General features: G+C 40.4%; 2 protein-coding genes across 2 annotated transcripts in view; one reads left to right on the forward strand and one right to left on the reverse strand.

Annotated features, from left to right (window-relative positions):
- The window catches only part of ELF1 (E74 like ETS transcription factor 1), a 91,293-nt gene extending 90,783 nt beyond the window's left edge, over positions 1–510 (reverse strand). The window contains exon 1 of the mRNA XM_082053799.1: positions 426–510. The gene's annotated coding sequence lies outside the window, so the exon portion shown is untranslated. The remainder of the gene's footprint in view (positions 1–425) is intronic.
- Positions 511–562: 52 nt separating this feature from the next.
- WBP4 (WW domain binding protein 4) lies at positions 563–25,160 on the forward strand. Its single transcript, XM_082053860.1, has 10 exons — positions 563–674; positions 6,970–7,042; positions 8,507–8,569; positions 8,679–8,802; positions 9,606–9,818; positions 10,552–10,607; positions 13,682–13,748; positions 15,725–15,852; positions 16,860–17,119; positions 19,934–25,160. Coding segments are annotated over exons 1-10 (1,194 nt in total). The 5' UTR covers positions 563–672; the 3' UTR covers positions 20,142–25,160.
- Positions 25,161–27,071: the final 1,911 nt, after the last annotated feature.

Below are 27,071 nucleotides of genomic sequence, written 5' to 3' on the forward strand. Positions count from 1 at the left end.
CGCCAACCGCCCCGCGCTGGCGCTCCCGGCCCGGCCGCGCGAAGCCGCCGCTGCCCCGGGACGGCGGGAGCGGCAGCGCGGGCGGGGCGGCCGTAGGAGGAGGGGGGGGAAGCGGGCGGCACCCCCGGCACACGCGCTGCCCGAACTCCTCAGAAAGTTGGCAGGGGCGTCCGGCCACCACCGCCACCCGCCCGCCCCGGGCCCGCCTCCGCCTCCCCAGCCCCTTCGCACCCCCACACTGCCCCCCGGCGCACCTCGCGTCCCCCACCGCCGCGGCGGGGCAGGAACAGCCAGGCACAGGGTGCTGCGGGCGGCCGGGCTCGAACCGGCAGCTCGGCGCGGCTGGCTCCCCGCGGGGGAGGCGCGGAGCCTCCCCGTCCGCCCCAGCGCGGGGCTCGCCGCACCCTGCGGCGGGCGGCACTCACCCGGCGGCGGCGGCTACTTGTCCGAGCGGCTCCCTGCAGGGCGCTCGCCTCTCCCGGGGGCAGAGGAGGAGGAGCGGGCGAAGGCAGGAGGTGGGGAAGGGCGGGGGAGGAGAGCGCGGATTGAGCCCTCCCGGCTCCCGTCGGCGCGGTCCCTCCCCTCCCGGCCCGGCCCGCCCAGCGGCGCGGCGCGGCTGGCTGCGAGCGGCGGGGAGCGGCGCGGTGCGGCAGCGCGGCCGGGGAAGCGGCGATGTGAGTGTTGGGGGCCGGGAGGGAGCGGGCAGCGCCGGCCGCGCTCCGTGCGTAGCCCCCCTCCCCGCCCTGTGGGCCGGGGCCGTGCTCGGGCAGCGCCGGCAACGTGCGGGGCAGACGCCGATGGGCCGGGCCCGGCTCCGCGGGCCGTGCGGAGGCCTTGGGCCGGCGGGCTGCGGCTGTGCCCCCGGGGCTGCCGGCGACCCCCGCCTCGCTGACCGAGTTGTTTCCCTCTCGCTCTGGTCTCTGCTCCCTTCCGCCCTACCCCCGCTCCTGTTTGTTTGTTTCTGCTGCACTTTCGGCGCCTTATCTCTCGCAGACACGCCGGCCAGCTGCACCGCCCGCCCCGGGGGACCGGGCGGCCTGCAACGCGGGGCGGGGAGCGCTCGGGTGTCAGTCCCCCCGGACCCCTCCGACCGCGGCCTCTTGGCGCTTGTGGGTGAAGCGTGTGGAAAAAGAAAGCCGCGGTGTCTTAGTTTTGCTGGCCATGGCGACCTTTTTTAAGTCTTTAATTAGAAAATTTGCGTTAATGCCTGACCGCATTTGGGGGAGGGGGGGTAAAAATGCTAAGCTTTGGTCTTTTATTTAATAAGAATGTTATATGAATGGCATTTGCTCGTTTCTGTTACTTTTCATTACAGCCTAACTTCCCTGCTGAAAAAAAAATCTTAACCAGATCAAAAATTTCTTTAGAAAATAAACCATTTTGATGGTTTCTGCGAGCCTGTCTTGCAGATTGATACGATATACAGCAGCGTTCTTAATTTTAGTTACTGCTAAAATTATACCTGAACAGTGTCTTGACCCAATTTATGTTGCTGTTTTTTTCTGCTCCTTATCGTATTCTTCTTGGCGTAACCCATATGCTTCTGTATCTACAGCTGCAGACCTCTGCCCTCAGTAGATATCCCTGACTTCAGATATTTAACTTTTGAAGCCTGACTCAGGCAGTTCACTTTAGGTTCTTTGTATAGGGAAGAAACACGGACCTATGGAGTTCATTTTGCTTCTCAGATGCCAATTTAGGATGGAAAGACTGGTGTTTTGGAGATGACAGTCTCCCTCTGCTGACATGGAGAACTTAGACAACTCAATATCTCACTTTGTAGATGACTAAAGTTAGGGGAGATGAGCTCTGTTGGAGCTCTGTGTGTGCAGACGTCTGCCTGTCCTTGTGCATTCCTGTATAGTGTTCAAAATATTTGTAGTGTTACCTTTCAAATTACATAATTTACAATTTGAAGAAGAGATCTGGCAAAGCAGATCCATGCAAATGATCTTCAGCACCAATGCAGGTCAGACTGAGCAGCTTCTGCAGACTCTGCTTTTGGCTCAGATTGTATTTTGGGACATTATGATTTGTATGTTGTTCTGTAGGGGCCATTATAGTAATAAAAACAGGCAGCCACTCAGTTTGTAAATTAGAATTTACAGAAGGATTGCCAAAATATAGTCAATTTGAAGGCCAGAAGAACTAAACCCTTCACAGAACTGCCCTATTTCATGTGGATAAAAGTCCCATCTAGTACTACTCTCTAGGACCCCATGTATATATTATGTGATATATTAGAAGGCAAACAAGCTAAGGTTAGGTAGGACAGCCTCATGTACTCGATGTGTCTGGGATGCTGTTTTCTTGAGTCCTTATTTTTAAATACCATTTAAAAAAAATAAAAATTAAGGATTTGTATCTAAGAAGAACTTTTAGGATAGGATTAGTGCAGTACGAATGAATGGAATTGCTGTGAATTATTGGAAGCATGGGTCACTGGGACTGTGGCACTGGAACCTACTTAATGGTACAAGAAAACCTTTTCCTTTTTGCCCTCCTTTCTTGCCAATTTTAGCATTGCATTCTTAGGTCTTGCCAATACTGGGATAGTTGAATTAGAATTAGCTGTTCTGGAATGGCTTCCCATGTGGAGGAGGGTCTGTTGTGAAATATATGTGATTTTTTTTCTTTCATTCTTTCTACTTCTTTCCATTACAGAACTATTATTTTTCTTTAGAAGTATGCAGTATTCCCAAATAGCATTTATTAGTATTTGAGGATACTGTTCTGTTGAGTGGCTGTTACAGAACAGCCACAATGGCTCCAAATTAATTTCCTTCTGTAGTCAGGAACTTGAATCTGTGTTACTTACTTCACACACCTGTATTCAAGAGGATGATGCATACACAGGCTGTTCAGTGCCCAAACCTGCAAGAAAGCTGGAAGGTATTAACTTTGTGTAAAGTCTCCAGAGGTTGTAGATATTAAAAACAAAGAACACTGCAGAGCATGTGTATGATGCTTATTCCCCTTTAAAGGCTTATAATTTGTGTAGCTATGTCCCTGATACAAACCCCGCTACATCTCAGCCAAATTTCAAGTTTGGTGTTTCAGAACAGAGCTATTCAAAGCAAATGCCTCCAGATTTTGTTTACATGGCCAATTTTTTTTCTTGTCTTCAGAGACACCTGAAACAGCTATTTCTTTTTTTTTTTTCCCTCCCTACTACCTCCTTTTAATTTCAGCCAATATGTGGTAAGAACAAAAACCTCCAGCTCAGTTTCAAAGTAAAGGGGTCTCAGCTGAAGGTAGCTTCTTTATGAGAGTTTCTCGAGCTTCCCTATAGAAGGAAGGCTGACTGTACCACCTGTTAAAACATTAATAACACTGTAAGTTGTGAGGAGAAGCAGCTCCAGGTGGACAGTTTGGGATCCTGGACCCCAGTACTGCTGGAGTTACTCTGCAGGTCACTCTCTGAACGTTGTTGACAGAACCTGTCCCTTTGGTGTGCTTCCAAACGCGTGGTTCACATGCAGTAGGAGTGTGTAATGCTGTCATTGTAGCGTAGGCTGCATGATTCTCATGGATCAAGAAGCAAGCTATGCAAAGCAAAAATACCTGAGTTTCAGAGTTTTCTCTGAGTTTCAGCGTTTTCATATATTTTGGAGTGGTGAATGTGGTGGGTACTGTTAATGCAGAGCTGCTATTTGTTCCTCCCTGTCTTATCACTCCTGAAGTTTTAAATGAATTTCAGAAATCTGAAAATGGTTGTAACATTGATTCTATTTGCACTGTACAGCTGTTTGCAGCAGAGTTCATAATTCCATTAAAGTTTCAAGAAAACAGTTTGATGTTCACTCCCTCTTTCTCCCTCCTTCCCCTTTAGCCCTCTGAACTGTTGCACATTCTGCCCGGGCTGCTTTGACCAGTAGAAGTTGAAATAAAATCACTGTTCTTTAGGAGACGTGCATTTCTTGCAAGTTTGTACAGGATTACCAACTCTGGCTGAAAGTTTACAGCAGTGTGTCTAGAAGTTGCCTAGTATCCATCTGTTTCAGTTCCACTCTGTTCCCTGTGTGCCCAGTAGCAGGTTGCCAAGCTGACTTGCAACTCTGGAAAACTGGGCTCTGAATGGGACTTTGTCAAAACCCTTTGGGGGAGGTGGAGCTTTGCAATAAAACTTGCACAGCTTTCAGGGTTGGTGTTACCAAGCTCCTGTTTGGATAGCCATGCTGGAATAAATGTGTACAGTGCTGAAATCTCAAACCTGGATGAGCCAGGTTTTATGACCTCCGGGCTGTGTTAGTGAAAGGAAGAAAGATGGTTGTGGTGGTCATAGCTAGCTGGGCAGCTTTCTGGTCCTTGGCAGGTTGGCCCAACTATAAAGCTGAAAACAAGAATCAAGCTGAACTGTACTGATGTAAGCACAGGCAGAAGAAAAAGGAGTCTTTAGAGCTGCACCATTTTTACTGCAATGACTTTTTAAAACAACTATTTCCCTTGATTTGTACACAGTTATTCTAGTATAAAAGACCTCTGTACCACTTAAACAGCATCTACTCTCAAGCCTGTATTTGGCAGATTAATAAAAAATCACATACTTAAACATTGTCATCAACCTGGATTAACTTTCAGGCTTGTGACCAGAGCCTGTGAAGCACTTGTAGCATCTCAGAAAAGTGAGGTCTCACTTCAGTTGCTGCTTCTTTCCAAACACTCCTCTTTGGTTTGCTCTCATTGCAGCACCATTGATGCTTTGCAGGCTCCATCGTTGTTACAGTGGCAGGTGTTATTCAGTGAGCTTGCATATTTCAGCTGAGCTTGCTCTTTTTTTGAGCGGCATGAACTCAAGGGGAAAATGTTTATGAGAATTACTCAACGTATAAGACTCCTCATGCCAATAAGTCACAGAATTGGGATCATAATTTACACAACTCCATTAATCATGAAATGCGGGATTTGAGGTTTCCAGGTTATCAGGTCTTCTGCACAGAGTATCATTTACATTTATTTTAAATGTAACAGCAGAGAGCCAGCTCCATTCTTTATCAAAACCAGTAGGAGATGAAGACAAAAGGCTGCTGTCATCGAGACCTGGATTAGTACTAAACCCAGGTGTGCCCTCAGGTTCTCCAGCATGATTACTGTCTGTGTAGCTACAGAGGTTTGTGACAGATGTGATGTCCAGTAGCGTTTAGGAGAGAAATCAGTGGAAAATACAGCTGTGAAAACACAGCTAGTCACACTCTCAGGTCTTGAATTTTGGTGGGCGCAGCTGTACAGTGTTAATTTTAGCACTTACACTTGATTGTGTTGAAAGAAAGAGCTAGCCCTTTTAGGTTAAACCTAGAAATATGCAGTTGTTCTTGCACCTCCGAAGCATTTAGTGAGGCTTTTTTAAAATGTACGTGTTTTCTGTCAGAATTGTTCCATTGCCTTAGGAAGGTTAACCCACCTTTTAGCTGGAAAGTTGTCTTCGATGATGTAGAAGGATTTAGAGACAATGTAGGAGCTATAGTTCAAATAGGAAAAAGGACCTAGAGGTATTTCTGAGCTCTGAGTTTCTCACTCCCACTCAGCTGATTTTCCAGCCACAGTTCGATTTCGCAGGCTTTGGCCTTAGTACATTTTGATATAAGTCTCAAAAGCCTTTTAATTAAATGTGTGACGAAGTAATCACCCAGTTTTAAAGTACACCATTTGGGGATGAGCAGATTTCTGTTTAAATCAGGGAAAGCCCAGCTGCTGCTTCTTAGCTTTCCAGAAAATTGCTTGGAAAGCTACACATTCATAACATAGTATTGCTTATAGGTTGATATATTTTTGCAGAGCATATCCTTCATACTTACACTTTTAAGTAATTGTAGTCTCTTATAAATTATATTTTTACATTAAGCACTGGTGGGAGAGTGTATTTTGAGATCTGCTTAAATTTTAAGAGTTGAGGCAATCGGGTCTGTTTCTGTTACAAAAGATCTGCTTGCACATGTCACAAGGTTTGAGGGTGATATCGTTGTGCATGGAAGAAGTTTTGGTTTTATTGAATAAAATGTCAGGAAGTATTTTCCTTGAACTCTGTATGTTGATCTTCAGACAGAAAGGGAAAGATTCATTTTTTAGACTGACCCTTTTTCATGTTGTCAGTCTAGTCTTGGTTTTGTTTTCTTTTTGCCCCTCATCCTTTTTAATTTTAACTTAAAAACATAGAAGTCTGTTGCTGCTATGTGTTCTGTTGAACCAAACCATTTAATCTGTTGCTGCAAGCAATGAGAAATGGAATTATTTCTGCACAAGCCTGGCATTAGAAAGCGTTTTTGATGAAGAAACGGTCATTGGAGGGATTGTTTTATTGTTAAATACTTTTATGAAATAATTTCTGAGCTCTGAAGAGTTTTCCTTGAGTTTCCTCACACATATGCAACTTACCTAAATTGCATGGTTCAGAAACACTCAACATTTTTACACTGAAACATCCAAGTAATTTACTGCTGTGTCTGTGACCCCACAGGTCAGAATCCGTTGTGGGATTCCCCACAGTAGCTCACGTTGTCCAGAAGTGCACCCTTGTGTTGCTGAGCTCACTGTGTTGTACACTTAGAAACATTTATTGCATGCATTTTTAAAAACAGTGCCCATCGCACTTTTCTGACAGTTCTGTGTTTAATTAGGGTATCTAGAGCTTATTATTTAGCTTGCTTTGTCTCGTATTTCTGTTTTTTACGGCATCACCTCCGTTGTAAAATTTTGGATTTTTGGGGGGGTAAGATGGGCACAATCCCAGCACCGAACTGCGCTTTATGGGACACAGTAGTCAATATAACTATTCTTGCTTTATTTCCATACTTTGTTTAAACATAACACAACACACACACAGAAAAAACCCCACACCGTAGCACTGAGTCACCCAAAGAAAAACCTTAGCACTGAATCACCCAAATATAATTTTGAAGCTATATATATATATATAAAAGCATGTGATTTTGATTATTGTTTCAGATTATACTTTTTTTTTTCTCTCCCCAGGGCCGATTACTGGAAATCTCAGCCTAAAAAATTCTGCGATTACTGCAAGTGCTGGATAGCAGACAACAGACCTGTACGATGGTCTACTATACTATGTCAATTATTTTAAAACACTAGGAATATAAATCACAGGCTTTTAAGATCACTTTTGATACTCATCTTTTGATGCATGACATTTGTTGTTTAAAAATGCCTTTGTAATACTTGTGATATTCAAAATATATTACGTGAGAGCCAGGTACCTGCATACAAGATGGTGTGTGCTGTTCTACTTGGCAGTATGGATAAGAATGGAAATAATCTGACCCTGCTTTTTCTTCAGATTCTGTAACTTAACTTTTGATCTGTCTTTAAACTTTGTTCCTAGCCCTCATATGCATAAAGAAAGCAAAACCTGGCATATGTCCTGTTTGTATATGGTAGGTCTGGTCCAGCCAGCACTCTTAACCATTTAAAGTAGGTTTCTTTTTTTCATTTTACACAGCCCACAGAAACATCAGTGGGTCACAAAAAGGTGTTTCTGACTTGCAGGTGCCTTTTTCAGACTACGAGACCCATTGGCTTCTTATTTAGAAATAAATTTTGCATTCCTGACTCAATGCCAGGGGTACTCATGGAGCTGAGCTTCATCTGCTTTACAGTTAGATACCTGCAGTTCAGAATGACAAGCATGAGCTAATTGGTTTAGGTCTCTTTTTGTAGTCACTGGAGATAAATATATGGTAAAGGGAAAGATTTGGGTAACTTCCAAAGTCTGTCTTTAAATGAGATGAATCAGACCTGGATGATTCGGTTTGTGCAAAGAAGTTCCATGGTCACTAGGTCAGGCTTAGGCACCTAACATTTGAACACCTGAATGAGCTCAGATTTTTTTTTGTGAGAATCACATGAGGACTCCCACTGCTGTACCTGTAGAGCTTCTGAACTCCTCCGGTTCCTTCTGGCTTCAGTCCTTCTGGCAGCTTTTTGGCTTGCAGCCTGTTCTGTTGTCCTTAGGTACCCAACTCTCCCACCTTGCCTTCTCTTCTCTCTCTTTCAGACCTGCAGGCTAGTTTAAGTTCATGGAATATTTGTGGAGCATGGCATGATCTAATTAAGGACCATAGCTAATATTTGGAATTCTAAATAAAGCATATGTTTTTTTAAAAGTTTGCATGAAAACTGAGAGGTAGAAAAAAAAAATCAAGGGATGATACTTAGAAAGAATAGCATGGAAACGGAGCTCAGAATCCCTGTTACTTGTCTCCAATATGTATACTGAACAGCATTATTTGAAAAATTTTAAATCTTATAAATACAGACCATGAAATTTCATGATAGCATTTTGGAGTGTTACTGATTTTTTCTTAATTTGTAGATTGTTTCTCAGTGTTCCTGAATTCCTATAGCCATTTTATAGCTGTAGTGTTTGCAGTAAGTGTTTTCAGAACAGGTTACATTTAGGCTTGTGCAACTACATTTAGTATAACTAAACTTTAGCTATCTAAAATTAACTAAATTAAAATTGTATAATATGTGGTTTTTTCTTGCTTTTAAGAGCATTGACTTTCATGAAAGAGGAAAGAATCATAAAGAAAATGTGGCAAAAAGAATTAGTGAGGTAACTCATATATCTTATTTGCATGAATACTAATTTTTAATCTGTTTCATTATCATCTTTGTCTAATTTATTCTCCTGGGTTTTTTTTTTTTGTTTTGTTTTGTTTTAGATTAAAAAGAAAAGCTTGGAAAAAGCAAAAGAAGAAGAAAACATGTCAAAAGAATTTGCAGCAATGGAGGAAGCTGCAATGAAAGCATATCAAGAGGATTTGAAAAGGCTTGGAATTAAGCCAGGTAGTTCATATAGCTGCCAAAGGATTAAAGACAGAATTGAAAGAATATTGAATAGGAATGCTTTTTCTTAAATTAGGTTCTAGGAACATGAGAGGAGGCCTACAGGACTGTGTTTGCTCATAAAAAAACCCAAACCAAACCAAAACCTCCCAAAAAATGGGTGTCTGCAGATTGCTAGTAGTAGGAGTTGCAGTACAGAATGTTTTTAGCTACAGTGTCCTCTCGTCCATGGAACAATCCAGTTTGGTGTAGAAAAATTAAACAATGTGATAATAAGAAATGGGTTGTAGTCAGTGCTTTGAATCAGCGGTGCAGCCTCCCTTAGTTTATTTTATATTTCACTTTTGCCAGTTGGAGGCAAAAGTTCCTATTGAGAAGGAGAGTTTGGGTTCCCACTGGTTTCAGACAGTGGAGATGAGAATCTCTTACTCAGCTTCCAGTTCAGTAAGTACCTTTGTTCTGTCCATGTGAACATGTTATCCTTTAAAAAAAGTTTGTAGTTTGAAGTTCCGGTAGAAACTTGTCTTTTTCATAAGTCTCTTATTTTCTTGTTGTTGTTGTTTAATTAGAGCTCATTGGTCCTTACAGTTTTTATGTTGCTCATTTTTTGATATTTGGACTTCCTTTTGACACAGTAGTATTGCTACAATGCAAGATTATGTGAATATAATCTTTTAAGTTTACCTCTTATGAGTGTAATACTCATAAGAACAAAATTTCCTGTTTGCTGTTGCTCAAGAGTGACTAATACTTAAAGTCAGATTATTACTCTTTTTTTAAAAGGAAGTATTATTTTCTTTAAGATCAAGTAGGTACCAGTTCGACACAGAGTAAAACACAAGGTAACACAGTGGAAACTAAAGTAAAGAAAGAGAAGAAAGAGAAGAAGGAAAAGAAAGAAAAGAAAAAAAAGTCATCTCAAGACACCTCAGTGCCATCAAAAAGTGAAACAAAGGAGTGGGTGCAAGGGCTTTCTCCCGAAGGCTATACATATTACTACAACACAAAAACTGGAGGTAAAAACTAGTGAGGAGCAAATGTAGATTTAGTTATTGGATATAAATGAGAAAAGTCTACCTTCATCTCTTTACTGTTTTGCTCTCTCAGTAGCAAGCTGATGACTACAATATGAACAATTAGATGGAATTTTGATATTTAACACTCAGTATTTAGGCATCCAGAACTTCAAACTGGTTTTGCTGTTCATTAACAATAGGAGAATGCAGTAATTCCAGAGTTCCTGGAAATGTTTAGCCTTTCAGAGGTTAAGTGTATAAAATATAGCTTTGTTCTTCCTAAAGGAGCTTACTCGTTTGGAATGTGAAATAAATTGACTGTGCCCAAGTAAAAGAAAAGTTATGGATTACTGTTATTATTTACCTTAGTCTTTCCTCATATAAGCTAACTTCCAAAAGGTAAAATCTTGTGTGTTTAGTTTCTTCTGGCCTATGCTACCATTTAAAAAAAAAAACCAAAACCCACACACCTTTTTTGTACCGAAATTCCAGTATCTGTGTATCAGTCATAGTTTAACAGAGTTTGGAAGGTGGTTATTCCCAGTAAAGCCAACTGTAACTGTGACTTTGGTTTATTGTTCATACCATAGTTTGATCAAGGATGTTTTATATTCCATTGAGGTGCATCTATATAACTCGTTTGTATGTGTGCACATAGCATCATACCCTTTAGATCTGTTTTTTCTAAATATTATTAAACATTAAGAGTTGAAATATATTTTTGTTTTTTAAGAATCACAGTGGGAGAAACCTAAAGGATTCCAAGGCAACTCTCAAAACTCACAAACGGTAATCAAATACTATTATTCATACTTTTCTTTGCCCTTGTAAACACTTATAAGAAATAAGGCGAGCAATCTGCAAGTCTTCTGATTGCAAAAGATAAATTGTTTGCTCTTAGTAAACTTAGGAAAACATAATTTGAATATATAGAATATTTTATGATATGCTGTATGAAAACTGAAAATTTACTCACCTGATCTTTTTTGGCTAATTTGTTTATCAAGGGAAGAGAAGTGATAGAGTGGTAGTTGTGTTTTTACAGAATATGCATTTTTAAGCTTCAGCCCATAAAATGTAAAGCTTTGGAGAAATTCTGAATAAATTCTGTTCAACCTTTTGTGAATGAAATATAATTTAAAAATTCAAATCATAGACATTTGAAATAGTTAAGACTCTTTTATCTTAAGAAACAGTGAGATTGAATTGTCAGATAGTTAAAAAAATAAGAAGAGTACTTGTTATTTGTGTTTGCTTTGGGATGCAGTTATGTGATGACTTGTCTTTTTCATGGGTTTCTTATGGTCATGGAACCTATGTATAAGCAATCTTTTAGCATATTATTTTCTGTATTTAAGGCACAGGAAAACTTGCAGAATAGTCCAAAGACAGAAAGATTTCTTATTGTTATTATTATAATCTACTTATCACTCCAGGATTTTTGTGCTTCACAACATTACAACACTTCTGTTAAGTGATGTTGCATTTTCCCATGTTCAAGATAGGCATCATAGGTACAGTATGATTTACAGTCAACATTGTTGGCTAATGTTGGATTTTATGCTAGAGATCAAAAAACCTGCCTTTGTCAGGGTGCTTGACATTCTGTAGCTCTGTATTGTCGCATCTCAGAAGGAAGCCTATGCTTGGTACTGGGTTACTTGGAATCACAAGAGAAAATCGTTATAATTCTGTATCTTTTTAGGCAATTGAATCAATTCACAAAATGTCCATGAGGTCTTGTCTGCCTGTTAAGGCAGTGTTTTATCTCAGAAATGCAGGCTTTCTCCAGCCAGTGTTCATTCCTAAGAGACTGCACGCTTTGCTGCCCATCATACGCTACTCTGGCTTTCAGATTCCTTTATCCTGCGTTTTTGCACAACTTGTTAACCAGCACTTCAACTTTATCTCTTCAGTCAAGGCATAGCTTTGCAATATTTAAAGTCAGGCTTACTGTAGCCTTCCACTGTCCTGTGCCTTATTTTGTATGGTCCTTGGTGCATATTTGCCCTGACAGTGAGCTAGTTCAGGGAGTAAAGACACCACAGTTTAGGTTAGTGCTTTGTGGGCTGATTTCCTTCCATCAGCTCTCTGTGTAATCAGTGAAATGCCGGTGCAGGGGGAGCAGATGGAGGAGAGAAGGAGCTCCCTTCTTGGCAACAATTTGAAGTTAGCTCATCTGGGCTATATCATAAACATACACCTTCGGCCTCGGCTATCTCTCTCATGCCAGATGTCTGTATTTTACCATTCCTCCCTCACCCTGGCTCTGACTCTGTGGTGTCTAGAGTTATTTTTGCTGTTGCTAAAAGCAAGCATTTGATTGCTCCCGTATTTAGTCTGAGCTAAAGATATTGGGAACATTCCAGTTCTCTAACAAGGACTCACTGCCCAGAAATTAAAGGGCATGCTTGCGAGATGTAGTGCAAGTGAGATTCACAGGCCCTCCTTATTTTAGAGCATGTTAGATTGCTGCTCAGACTTTGCAAGAGGTGGAGAGAACAGAGTAAAACAAAGGCATGTTGTAGACTACCTATAACTTCATTTAAATTGACATTATGCTTGTTAGCATTTGTGTAGTAGGATACTTGGTATGCCTTGTGTCAAGTATCTGCTGAAAACCTCGAAGAACCCAGTCTAAAATTCTCAGGATCTAGCTCTAACAAAAAGGGTAGGTTGTACTTAAGACTAGTTTTTCGTCCTCTTTCTGTTTACATAAAATTATTTTTCCTTTTGCTTCTTTTGTTAAAACTAGCACACTGAAAGTTCTAAGAGCAAAACCTTGAGGAAACTTGCTCACTGAATGCTTTCTTGCCTTTGCCTGCTCTGAACCTCCTGGTACAATTTTTCGTGTTTACAGAGCAAGTGCAAGAACGTTAACTTCTGATTTTGTTGTGTTTTTAAAAACAATAACAAAGTTTAATTAGACTATTAAGTAAATATGTAGGTATGTGTGTGGAAAAGCCCATCTGTATGTTTCTGTATACACACACACGTGGATATTTATTAATGCAAAAATAATGTATGGTGAAGCTGCACGGATGTTCTGTCTAATATGGGGAGCAGGAGGTACTTAAGGAGCAGTGAAGTACTATGTGTAAGTGTTGATGAAACTCAGGTTCTTAAGGAAGATCTTACGTTATGTGTAATGACTGATTAGCTGAGGCTGATTCTGCAACACGTGTTTATTTTAATTGTGCATCCACAAAGCCAAACCAACAACTTCTGCCATGTTTCATATGTATTTATTCATCAGTAGGAAAAAACAGTGCTATGTTGAGATCAATGATTTACTAAAGAAGTAAATTTGTTGCCATGCATTCCTGCAAAGTTTGATTCTTCAGTTATTTTTGGTGAAGATCTATTTTGGGATAAATTTTAGAAGGTTTTTTGTTTGTTTGCTTATGTTTAATTTATGATAGTATTAATATTTATTGGTACTAGTTTTATGTGGCCCTCACAAAACTCTGAGTCTTCCAGAGAATTTTTTGCCAATCTCTACTAAAGATAATGGCACGAACAGGAAATTACAACCTCAGGGGTGAATACTTTAGAAAATAAAAAACATGTAGATATTGGCCTATATATAAAAATTGGAACTGTATGACAAAATTTACTATACTGCCTCATAATAATTATCCACTGTTTGGAAAAAAAAAAGTATATGTGCATTTGCAGTATATTAAGTTAAACAAGTCAATCTCATTTGAGTCAAAGGGGTATTTTCTAAAAACTTTAGGGGTTCATGCTTTAAAACAGTAAAATTATAATGAACAAAAAATACTCAGGGGTTGAATAGTCTTACAAGTGATGCTTTGATCCTTAAAACTCTTTTTTAATTAGCTGCTATATCTTTTTCTTAGACAGCAGAGTGGGTAGAAGGTATCACTGAAGATGGTCATACCTACTACTATAACACACAAACAGGAGGTAAGGAGAGCTTGTTTTCCAGTTAGGCTCCGTTTCAGAAGTCAGAGTTTTGAGAGATGCGTTTTGTTCCGCAAATAACCGCATTGTAAGGCCATTACTAAGTTTTGTATTTTTTAAGCTGTTATGTTAGTTGAAGTATATTTGTTGCTTAAGTCAGTGCTGGATTTATAGCTGTGTTGTCAGTGTGTATTGCATTTGTGCTTCATATGTTTTTTTAGATATTCAACTTGTAACTCTAAAATATGAGTTAGTCTTTTCTACATATATATTGAAATTATAGTTTGGACACCAGAAAGGGGCAGGATCTTGTTTCGACAGGTATGTAGGACTAAATAAATAGCTCCTAAACTTTTTCTCTTGTTGACATAGCATTGATAAAAGCGTCCAGAGTCTTACCTCCTACATCTTTTCCCAATTCTTTTCCCTACATGGGGAACTTTGTGATAACTCCTCCAGAACAGGCATCTGTTTTCTAAATCTGTTTGAATAATTTTAAGGTCAGCGATGCCTCTCTGGAGAGCAAATGATTTTATGCTGGCTATGAGTTTTCCTTCTGCTGTTAGGTATGAAGTGGCATTCCTGATGATGCCAAGAATAGAAAAAAACCCCACAACCTTTCAGTTTTTCAGCATGCCACTCCCCTGCTCAAATGATTTGCCTTTTTTTTTTTTCCTTTTGAAAGGGAAATGAGATGCTGGTTATTTTTAAACATTGCCTTCTAAGTTCAGATACATTTTATGCCTTTGGTTGGATTGTTTTTTAAAGTTCTTCATGGACACATGACACACGTGAAGAATGTCTTTGTAATCGTATTTGGTAAAACTTTGGCTTGTGAGATTTTAAAGTGATCCCTTGCTTTTATATAGCTGCAAGTATATTGGAAATGCTTGAAAATGACCTGTCAGTTCTGCTAATGCTAATCCCACCCTCTGGAAACAAGGCAGATAGTTAACCAAGGGGACTGGTCATGGTGTCTCATATTGGGTGTGTAATTTAGGAGGCTAGTGTCACTAGGCTTAGCTCCTGCTACAAGTCCTGCTTTGGAAGGCTGCGCCCTACTCCACTGGCTCTGTGTGGCATCAAGGAAAGTGAACTTTCTCTGTTACTGGTCTAAAGCTACATATATGACAGCAGTACCCTTAGGAGGCTGTTTTGTTCATTTGAAGCCAGTCATTGCCGGTTTCTTACACCTTTATTTCTTCGAGATACACCTAGAAGCATACCTGTTAAATGTTATTTTCAGTTAGGGATTTCTTTGGAAATAGACAAAATAATTGGAAAAGTAGTAGTTTTATTACATGTGAAATCTTATATAAAATTATAGGTTGAAAGTTGGTGTACTTTTGTCTTACTGTTACTAAAACCAGTTTTAAGACCACTGACTCAACTTTTATTTAAGTATTTCCTCTCAATATATTTGCTGGAATACTACCTCCTCATTGAAAATGAGGTCATATCCTGTAGATACTTCCGTGTCTTTTCAGAATAATGTTTGTATTTCTTTGCTTACTTGACAGCTCTTTAATTAAGAGACCTAACATTACTGAGCCAAGTAGCACAGGGAAGAGGTTTGTCTGCCCAGAGAGCTGAGGCTTGCGGTTGGCGTTCTTCACCTCACCCTGTCTTTGTAATCAATGGACAACTCAAATCAAATTGGCATCTCTAGAGGGCAATTTGTTCTGCGTTAGTGTGAGAGGGACCACAGTCTTGTGGATCGCAGCTCACCATGCATGATATTTTTCTTTTCAACAGTGAACTCAGCTGTCATGACAGTATCCCTGCTGGGAAGTGAAATGTTATCTTTCTGATTATGTTTACTAAAACAAACATACCGAACAAAGGCAAAAGCCTTGTGCTAAATTATTTGCTGCATTTTTGCGTAAGGCAGCACTGCTTCTGGAAGGTAATGTTGTCAAAGCAATGACAGATTGGAGTTAGAAACATAAATAATGTGGTTATTCAAATATCTTGGACAGTATCCACATGGGAGAAACCAGCTGGTTTTGTTTCATCTTCAAATGAGAAGAATCAACATGACAAGGATTCTGACTCAGACTCAGAAGACAGTGAAAATGAAGCACAGAGTTCAGAAACAAATTTCAAGGTAAATTCTCTCTTCAGATTTATTTTACATAGAGTATTTTCTAGCATAAGATGATTTATCTCTTGTGGTAGGCTGTACTCATTGTAATGTGGTCAAACCGTATGACTGAAAGTAGAAGTTTGCACTTGTTTGAGTAGCAAAATGAATCTTTATTCAATTATTTGACCCATCGGTGGCACTGTTGTGGAACAGAAAGCATGATCTTGCCTTCATTGAATTCTGCAAGAAACGTGATGTTCTCTGAGAAAGGTCACTGTCATCTCTCTGAAATAATCCATGAAAATATGTGAATTTCAGTGTGAGGTATGACTTCTAACCTACATTGGTAAATGTGACTGCCGGGAGACCTTCAGGGAATGCCATTGACTGAAAAGGACATGGTTGTAGTTTCCTTATTAATTGAGAAAAACATTGGCAGCACATAGTATGAAACCTGTATCAATTATATATTTTTGTCTTCAGATTTAAAACTTAAGATAGAATGTGTGATTATGGCTCTGGTTGGGTCAGATAGTGTGTCTGAAACTGGTAGTTCAGAACAGACGGAGACAATGTAAATATCAAACGTATTCATAGACAGGTGTTAATTCTAAAATATCTATTTTTGTATCAATGTGCATCATTAGAAAATACTATTAGGTATTAGCTGCAAAGTGTGTGTATCTGCATGCACAGAAAGCTGTATATGAATTTTTGCCTCTTAAAAAAAAAAGCTAAATTGTTTTTAAGTAAGTTTGTATTGGCTACTCCTTGCTAACTTCAGCCTTGATAGATTGGATTTTCCAACTTTAACTTTTTGTAACATTTAAGATTTTTTTTTTTTAACTCTGCATGTGATGAAAGCTCAAGGAGAGAAATTTAAATACTTTCTTATAAGTTTATCATTTCAAGTTGCTCTTGGTTGAAAAGTATGAATAGTAGATAATAGCAAATAAAAGATGTAAAATAAAGCTACGTTGTGTTTTTATTTAGGCATTTTTGCTTAAGGTGGGTTTTTTCCTCTTTAGAGGAAAGGAGATAATGGTGACGAATCAGAGGAAGGGAAAAAACCTCCCAAAGCTAAAAAGTTAACTCCTTATGGGAAATGGCGAGAAGTTAAGCCAGCAGAAACTTCTGATAAAGAGAGGAGTACGTCAGCTTCCCCAGAAACCTCCAGTGATGCATCTAACAAGACCAACACTTTTGGAAAATGGAGAGCGCTTAAGGAAGCAGATGCAGAAGAAGAGAAAGAAAAAGAACAAGAACAAGAACAGGAGCAAGAACCAGGGTGAGGATCTTTTTACTGTTGTTATTTTCATGAGACTTGCTTCCAGAATACTTGTTTTCAAGAGCTGAAGCTTTTTCTTGTGAATTCTGGCAGAATTAGCACAGCAGTGATTGGAAATGTAGCCCAAACACACTTCTTTGCGCAGTGATTATTTAAAGTAACAGCTCTCCACGGTGGATACTGGTGGAGTTTTGGTTTTAGTGTAGAAGTTCACCATGAGTACAAAGTAATTTAACATGATTTAAAGGATCATTGCCATCCACCATTTTTCTCAGAGGCCGAGTATCGACTATATAAATGTAGTTAATCTAAGTTTGTATTCCTTAACATCATCTCCTTCAACAATCTGGTTCAGCTGCCTCAGGAGCTCTTGTGACTATGTCTTTGACTGTTTCCAGCCTTGAGCGACACAGGCAGCGTTCTCAGGGCCTCCAGCTTCCAGGCTGAATTCTGTTTCTTTCTGATGAGTAATTATAATAGTTGGGCTAACTATGCCTGGAGTTCAAGATCTATCTTGATCTTCTAGGGCCAGCAGCAACCTGATCCTGATCATACTGGGTTAGCATTGCTTTGAATTCTTTCCCTATGGGATCAATATGCATATGCTTTTTTAGACTCTGAGCAATTTCTACCTAAGCCTGATGATATTTGTCTGAGTTACTTCCACAATCAATGAACCATTTCTCGCTCTGTGGTGTTGTACTGACTCTTAACTGTTCACTTGGCCTAAAAACACTTCCATTTTTTTGTCTTACTCTTACCCAGTATTGCAGTAAAAGACTTCTGGTTGAACTGTTTTTATTGCTCCCTAACTTCCCTCATTTCAAAACAAAGTTAAGCAAATACAAAATCCACCACAACCTTTTCTGCTGTCTCTGTGTGAAAGTCCTGGAGGCTCTCATAACGTGGTGGGAGACACTTTCTGTCATCATTTAAATAAGGAGAAGAAAGACAAAACGTGTAATCTAGTTATGCCAATTTTAAATCTGGAAGCTGTCTTTCCCTCCCATGTCTAACTGATTTACTGCAGTGTTTTGATGACACGCATCTGATCAGAAGTTTGGTTTTCTTTTGTTTTACTGCATAATGCGCATTTTCTTGTGATGCAAACTGTCTTCTGTGGGCAGTTTCTTGTTATGAGGCCCTCTAGAAGTCTGGAGAAATTGGGTTTGGGAGAATCAGTCTTTTCCCTCATACTTACACCATTCAGCACCATTTTAGTTCTAAATTATTCAGCTGATAGAGCTTTGACACTGTTGGAACTAAATTAAGCACTTCTTGGAGATGATAATCAGTTGATCGGTTCACATGACACCTCCTGTACTGGACCAGCTAACTGCTCCTTGACTCCAGAGCCGATAAATTCTTTTTGGTTTTTGGAAAGCACTGTCCAATAAAAAGTGCTTTAAGCTACTGGACCTTATATATGAATCTGTACTTTAACAAACAGACACACTTGTAACTGAGCATCTCCCTTATGAGGAAAGGTGGAGGAGCTGGATCTGTTTAGCTTGGAGGAGACTGAGGGGTGATTCATTAATGTTTATAAATATGTAAAGGGTGAGTGTCACAAGGATGGAGCCAGCCTCTCCTCGGTGACAACCAGTTATAGGACAAGGGGCAATGGGTACAAACTGGAACACGGGAGGTTCCGTTCAAATTTGAGAAGACACTTCTTCACAGTGAGGGTGCCAGAGCACTGGAACAGGCTGCCCAGGGAGGTTGTGGAGTCTCCTTCTCTGGAGACATTCAAAACCCACCTGGACGCCTTCCTGTGTAACCTCATCTGGGTGTTCCTGCTCCGGCAGGGGGATTGGACTGGATGATCTTTCGAGGTCCCTTCCAATCCCTGACATTCTGTGATTCTGTGATTCTGTGAAACGGCAGGTGTACATTATTTTCTTTTGACTGAGACTAGGCACAGTGCCCACCACTTTCAGGAGGTTTACATTTTAGGGATACTGCAACAGTTGCATTTTCTTGACTTGAATTAAATCACATGGATCATTTTTGTGTGCTCGAGCTGATCCATGTCATCCTTGAAGCACAGGACCTGAAACTAGGTGTAGTACATGAGCTGACATCAGACTAACACTCAGTAGTACTGAAGGGTTTCTTGTATGGATTGACCAGGAACACAAGGTGTATCTTTACAGTAATGTTATGCTGGTGGGATCCCTGACGGACTTGTGATTTAGATCATTGTCTGCAAACTGTTCAGTTGTTCTCCGTCGTATGTTCGTGCCACAGGTTATTCTTGTAGAACACAGTGTTTTGCTGTTGACCTCCTAAAACTGATTGGTCATTTTTAGGCAATCTCTTTGTTTTGTTCCGATCAGTATTAGCTGTGGTCCCGTCTTCCAGAGCTGCTTCTCCCAACTTGGAGTCATTGGCTGATTTTCTAAGCCTCTTCTCTGTTCTGTCACACAGACCCTCAGGGATGGACACCTATAGAAAACTACTCGAGTATTTTGGCAGTGAGCCATTGCCAGTCACTCACTGACCCCAGCCTTCTTAAATTTACATGCATGCCGCCCTCTTCTCTTTTACAGGATTACGTACAAGATGAGTGCTTGGGCCTTGCTATAAATTTTATAGAGAATGAGGTTTTAGTTTTTTACTTTTTATGCCAGCCCACACAGAAGAAACAAACGTTTTTTTTTCTTGATCTCTGTCATTATGGTGATCTTGGCTAGAAGACTGCATCTAACTCAAAACCGCTTTGACAATTAAATAAGAATGTTGCTGTCTGCAGTACACCAGGTTGTATTCTCCATGTGGATTAACCCTTTATGTTTTCCTCTCTTCTCCCAGTGACGAAGAGGACCTGGAGCTTCCTACTACAGAGAGTGACAGTCTACCACCTCCAGTGATAGAGGTTCCAGAAGATGAGACAGTGATATTCAAAGAGAAGACAGTCACCTCCCTTGGAGACCTGACAGAAGGGGTGGCAACATTTAAAAAGAGGAAATTTGAAAATGGAAAATCTAGAAACTTAAGACAGAGACTAAGTGATCAGTAATACTTAACAAATCATTTCAGATTCTGTTTAAGCTAGAGTGAATAAAAAGTTTAATATTTTAAACAGGCTTTTATAAAGAAAATGTTGGATAGAAATTAAGGATTTATAGGTATTAAAATGTGAGTTGTAATGTTTTTTATTTTATTTTGATGTGATTGAGTTTTAGAATGGAAGTTTGTGTTATATTACTTGCACAATATTGTAAATACAGTTATTTTTCATTTTAACCATGCCATCTAAGTTTTATTTGCTCTGTGTACACAGTTTTAAATATATTGTGTAAGGTTTTTTACTCCTTTTCTAATATAGGAGAATGTAGTAATCCTTAATCTGGCAAGAAAAAATGATGCAGATGTTTTATTTTTACAGAGGAACTGGATCCATGGCATGTACCAGAGAGTGAAATCATCCCCCCAGATTGTTTATCTGGAGTAGCTTCCCAACTAATGAGTAAAAATATTGTGCTCACTAACCTTTGGCTTATCACTTGCAAAAGAGTAGGTGGTGAGAGTGCCAACATTTCAAAGAGATAATTTGAAAGCTGTTTTCAGAGGAGTTAGTCACATCAGTGCCACTCATTTCAAATGACGTTCTGAAAGAAATTATTTGTGTAGGTGCATGATAAGTGTACTAAACCTCTGCAGAAGGTTTAAACCTGTTGAATCTTAACTTTTAATAACAGCAACAAAACCACCCATGTTGGAGTAGATATTTCTGTAGTGTCTTCCTGGTGTATTTTGCTTTATTATTATCTCTATTTGAATTTTTCTTTCTTTTTTACACATCGTTTTCTCTTTTTTTGGTCTTTTCTTATTCTCTCTTTCCCTGTAAAAAAAAAAAAAAAAAATCACCTGATATTTTAATGAAAAAATATTCCAAAGACCTGGGCCCTGCTACAGTACACAGCACCTTTTTGAGGCCAATGGGTTTTGGCTGCTGCTAAGAGCACACTGGATAGTTGCAGGTTTTGCTGAGCTGAGGGGCGCACAGTGTATCGAAGCATCATCAGTCTTCGTACCAGAGGGGAGGAAAACAGAAGATGGATACACAGAACTGATGACTGTGCTGTCCAGGCTGGCCTGGATGTTTTCTTGAGGGTTGTAGATTTGATTTCTTCATTTGGTGGGACTGGTCTGCATTTAGCATCATCAAGATTCATTGGTTTTGTAAGAATACAGCTGTGCTTATCGCTTCTCCAGGTATCAAACAGCGCGCCAGAAAAGTTCAAATCATGAATCCATTAAAAAACATGGCTCTGTTCCCAACGCTCACAGTGTTTTGTGCAGGAGAGTCTCAGTCAGGAACAGAGGGTGCAGTTCAGACCGTTGTCAGTGTCCAGCCACAGCAAAATAGAGCTGGTAACTGCTGAGCTTGAACTTCATTGATAAAATGACTGTTGATCTGTCAGTCAGTGGAGAAAGGAGTACAAGACAGGGAATCTGGCTTATTGTGTGTTACAAAGGAAGCTAAAATTATTTTTTTCTGTTCTGTGACATTTTCTGTGTGTGTAGAAGAGAATTAGGTATTGTGTTTAATCCCATGTGTTTCTTTGGCTTCATCGAGGTGGTTGTATTTCTTCTGATAGATAGAAATGTGAAAGTCTCCTGTAATATCTAGCCCTAAACTGTCATTTTGAGATGCAGGATGCGTGCTGGATACTCTCACAATCACAGATGCAGAAGTGTACATGTACTCCACATGAAAGACCTCCCGTGCAAGGCCAGAACAGAAATCTTTCTAGTGAGGAGAAGTTGCCAGATTTCCTTTTCATAAACTTATTAAGCGCTTCGTTAAAAAGCAGATTTTTCAGGTTTTGTTCCTATTCTTATTTCAACATTACTCCAGCAGCTAGGAGCCAGCTCTAACTTCCAGCCTCTGTGTTTGTGACCCGTTTACACTCATTTCCTCCCAACTTACTCAAGGATTGCCCTTCACCTAAGTAGCTTTTCTTCCTCTCGAATCCATCACGTCTTTTCTCTTGGGAATCAAAGCGTCCTTGCATGACAGGACCTTCAGTGCTCCACCAGCACTTCTCTTCACCCATTCCAGCCTGAGTTTGCCAGGCTCCTGTGTTCAAGCAAGATTAAGGCCATGCCTGATGTCACTAATGCTTCCTTAGCGTATTGGAAATAACTCTTGATACATCCTTAAACCACTTTTGCCTTTCACATGACTGCATCGTGCTGTCTGCTGTGGCTGCCCTGTGATTCCCCAGGACAACTGGCTCTTTCTGCTCCTTGGCCATTGCCGACTGCCGAGTTAACAGTGATCATGCTTTCCTTTCAAGCACTTTTTTTTTGCCTTACGAATTTGTTTTGTACTACTGCACTCATCCTGCTTGTGTTACTTCAGGCCTGACGTATATTCGTCCCTTTATGATCTCTGCAAAATGATTTTATTGTTTATTAATACAGTTTTATACAGTAGTACAGCTTTTTGCAGGCTCTGCTTTTAATATCTTCTGAGGACATCTTTCCCCTTTCAGTGAGATTCCCAAAATATTAGCATCTTAAAAATGTCACGTTGAAGTGGTCCTAGGCAGTGATTTAAGATACCTGTAACTAAATTGCTCCAGCAGATGTTTAAAAACATCTGAAAATAAAAGTGTTCAAAACTTGGTTCTTTGAGGAGCTGCTGTTAGTTGTAATATGAACCAAAGGTCTTTGTGAAGTACTGTGTTAAATAGACAAACCAAAACATTAAGAAAAAAAGGTCGTGTTTTCTTTTTTCACTGCTAGTAAAATGAATTTAAATATTATACACTTGCTTTTGCTGATATGATTTCTAACGCCTGCATTTCATAAGGAAATACAGCACTTGTCTCTCCACTACCTCTGAAAGTCATTTTGAGAAGCTTATTCTTTGTCCCTAAGTGTAATAAGGGCCAGTTGAATCAAATTTGGTATATCCAAAGCCACTGTTTAATTTTGCACCTCGCTGTCATTTCATTTCCTTATTGTGTATCTAAACTAAATATTTTCTCTTCTATACAAAAATACTGTCTTGTGTGAGATTTAAGGCAGACGCTGCTTTCCCAGGACATCTGTTCTGCACAGATCTCTCTCCCCTCTGTGCTGTCTCCCTGCAAAGTCTTCTGCCTTTGGAATTTGCCATAGGAATCCTTTTGGTATTACCATTATTATGCTTCTTATCTGCTAACCCTTCCTTGGGCCGCACTGGCTCTTGACAAAGGAACGTTCTTTTTACTGTTTCAGAAGAACAGCGTTTTCAGAAGAATAATGTTTTGTTTTCTGACAAGTCCATTTTCCATCATGCAGCATGTTTTTATCTGCTTGGCTGCTTTTATTGCAAGCTCCTTGAATGAGGACTGCATCCTTGACTTTATAGACTGTCATAAATATTATGAGCAATATGAGAAGGAGGGCTGAAGAGAAAGGGGGAGTCATTGCCATTTCTGATGGTTTCTTTTGTGTGGTTTTTGAGCAAGTCAACTCACTCTGTGTTTTTGTTTCCTTGCCTCATCTTTCACCTGTTGTGTCTGTTTAGAGACACAGCTTCACAGTACAGGACGCTTCTCTTTGGTGTGTGTGTTTTTACAGTAGAGCCTGCCTGAAATTGGTGATGCTTTTAGCAGCAAAGTTATTGCATATACTAAAAAATAAAATGATTTTGTTGGGCATTTGGTATGCCAGGAGTTGTGCAGAGACCACCTGCTCGATTTGACCTGGGTTATAGAATAATCCTTGTTCCTACATAGGCTAAGACAAATTTTAACCTTTCACCTGGGAATTTGTAAACTGAAATTCAGACTTTCCCAGGAGGGTAAAGGTTGCTTTTTGTTTGACCCTCATAGAGAGAATCTGTGCTGCAGCATCATCCAGTCCCAATATTCAGATACAGGAAGTGGGAAGGCTGGTCATGACATAGATCTGAGTTAAATTCACTAATCTATGCATGTATAAAAACATTTCTTTTTTTTTTTTTTTCTTTAACCCCTGAAAAATGTTATTTCAGTGCGTATTTTGGCATCTCAGAAAGGGAGTAAAAAACCATTTCACAGCTTCATTTCTATTATTTGCTTTTCGAGTTGTGCCTCCCCTTTTTAGTACTCTTCTCCTTACTGGCGTCTTCCTCAAACCGTCTTCCTCCAGTATTCCTATATATGCAAATCTACGTATCACCGCTGTGCCGCCTTTCCAGCGCCCACCGTCTCCCTGCCCCGCCGGGACCTTGGGAGAGCTTCACGCTGTCTGACAGGGGCCACCGTGTCTGCAGATCCCAGCTTAACACCCACCGCTTCTGCTGCCCGCTTCCAAGTACCACCTCACCTATTTTCAAACACCACACCAGGCTATTTCGAGACCGAACTGCATGTGCTCCGTTGAATTTCGTGATAATTTTTTTCTCCTGAGACAGATTTCATTCCATTCCATTCCATTCCTCCTCCTTCGATCCTTTCGCTTGTTGGTACAAAAGTTGTCTGTTCAACCTTCTGCTAGTTGCTGCTGCCAGGCTTCGGGTCTGTTTTGTCAGCCGTATCTCTCCAGCCTCTCTTGTATCTACCTCTGAAGTCCTCTCTCCTTCTACCTGCTAAATTATTTAACTTAGGAATTGTGTTAACTATTTGTGTGATTAACAGATTTAGCTTTGTGAAATGTTTTGGGATGTAACTTGAATAGAAGTTTCTGTGCAAAGCAAAAAGCGTTGCAAATAAGCTGAAAAAAAAGGCTAGACTTGCCTAAGAGGATTCCCAGAGAATGTCAGCAAACGCAGATTTAATTTTCCATGTAAAAGCAGAAGTAGCCTATGTTAAAAACCAGCAGACAGCATCACAGAGACCAGGGGCTGAAGACAGTGGATTTTAATGGCTTGCTTAGCCAAAGATACAGTGAAGAACAGCAGGGTGATTGAAAAGTGCTTGTTTTAGTTTATAAGTATTGTCTGCAAAGTTAAACAGCTGGTTTCTCATTAACAGCTTCTGAGTTGCAATTACAAAATATTGGAAGCTCTTGGAGTTTATATGAGAATACAAAATAAAGCTTTCATTTGAACAATCTATATTACTGTTGTTTGTCTTTTTAAGGGGTTAGGACAACCTGAGAGATTTATGGGCATGTATTCTATTAAAAATGGGGCCTGGGGTAAATATAAATCAAACCAGGTATGTAAATATGGAAATACTTCTTAAAAGAAATACTTGTATTTTGTGGTCATCGGCGTAATGTCTGGGTGCCTTCCAGTAGCGCATTAAGCAGTTACTGGAAGTTGTTTCATTCTATGCAACAGTTATGAGTAACAAATGACCTGTGTTAAAATTGTTCATTTTAAAATTCTGAAGAGTTCAGGTAAGGTTTGTTGTAGTTACTATTCAGCAACATTCAGAATGTAGCAGAATATATAAACTTTCTGATGGCAACATTGTGATTCATTAGTCCTCATATTTGCTGGTCTTAAGATGAACACTGCCCTGATAGCTAAAGATAATTCTTTTAAGAGGTGGGGAATGCATGTCAATTATTTCATCACATCTATTTTACTGAAAAAAATCGTTCTGTCAACATGATCTTTTGGCAACGTTTTTCACAGAAAGTGCAGAAACTATCCAGCTGTATTAAGCAGCTAGGAGAAAATAAGTTGTCGTGTAGACACACGGTTGTGCCAGACAAGGAAATACGTTTTGTTGCTAACAGCGTTTGGTTATTTCTTCCTTTTAGCTAAATAAGAACCAGCAGTGAATACATTCATTTGTAGTTCAGGATTTCTGAGACGTTTCCTTGTGCATGCTGTTGATTAAATTAATCGTTGATTAAATTAATCAAGGGTAAGGTACCAGGGCTGTTCTTAGGCAGAAAGTAAGATGGCATAGAAAGGGCTCCTTCTAGGCTCAGCTTAAGTCTGGTGTCATTCTTTGCAGGGTGCGGCGCTGCCGCTCGAGTTCTCAGCAGGGAAATGAAAGATCCGGGAACAACGTTCCATGCCAGTCACCAAGAGCTGAAGAGAGATGGAGCTGGGGCCTTGTGCCAGCTGTAGCATCACATCCACGGGTAAGGTCTCAGTTACACACATGGATGTGGATGACAGCAGCTGAACATGAGCCAGCAGTGTGCCCAGGTGGCCAAAAATGCCAACAGCATCCTGGCTTGCATCAGGAATAGTGTGGCCAGCGGGACTAGGGCAGTGATTGTCCCCCTGTACTCAGCACTGGGGAGGCCCCACCTTGAATCCTGTGTTCAGTTTTGGGCCCCTCACCACAAGAAAGACATTGAGGTGCTGGAGAGAGTTCAGAGAAGGGCAATGAAGCTGGTGAGGGGTCTGGAGCACAAGTCTGATGAGGAGCAGCTGAGGGAACTGGGGCTGTTCAGCCTGGAGAAAAGGAGGCTGAGGGGAGACCTGATCGCTGTCTACAACTGCCTGAAAGGAGGTTGTAGCATGGAGGGTGTTGGTCTCTTCTCCCAAGTAACAAGTGATAGGATGAGAGGAAATGGCCTCAGGTTGCACCAGGGGAGGTTTAGGTTGGACATTAGGAAAAACTAATTCATGGAAAGTGTTGTCAGGCATTGGAACAGGCTGCCCAGGGCAGTGGTGGAGTCACCGTCCCTGGAGGTGTTTAAAAGGTGTTTAGACGAGGTCCTCAGGGACATGGTTTACTAGCAGATTTGGCAGTGCCATGTTAACAGTTGGACTTGATGATCTTATATGTCTTTTCCAACCAAAACAATTCCATGAGTCCGTGATTGTGAGGGCAAGCCAGGCAGACAGGTGGTATTTTGTTCTGTTTGTTGTAACACTATTTGACAATGAAATACCAAGCTGCAGGAGGCTGTTCCTACCAGATGAACCTGCTCTGCTCTCCCACAAACACTTGTGCTGCCTTGAGGGGCTTTGCTGCCTTCCCAGGAGCCGCTTTCCCTTTCCTTTCCCTCCCTGTGCTTTGTTATTGTAATTTTTGCTGCTCGTGGTTTCACTGCT

The sequence above is a fragment of the Streptopelia decaocto genome (genome assembly GCF_964273445.1).
Source record: "Streptopelia decaocto genome assembly, chromosome: 1".
Taxonomy (NCBI): domain Eukaryota; kingdom Metazoa; phylum Chordata; class Aves; order Columbiformes; family Columbidae; genus Streptopelia; species Streptopelia decaocto.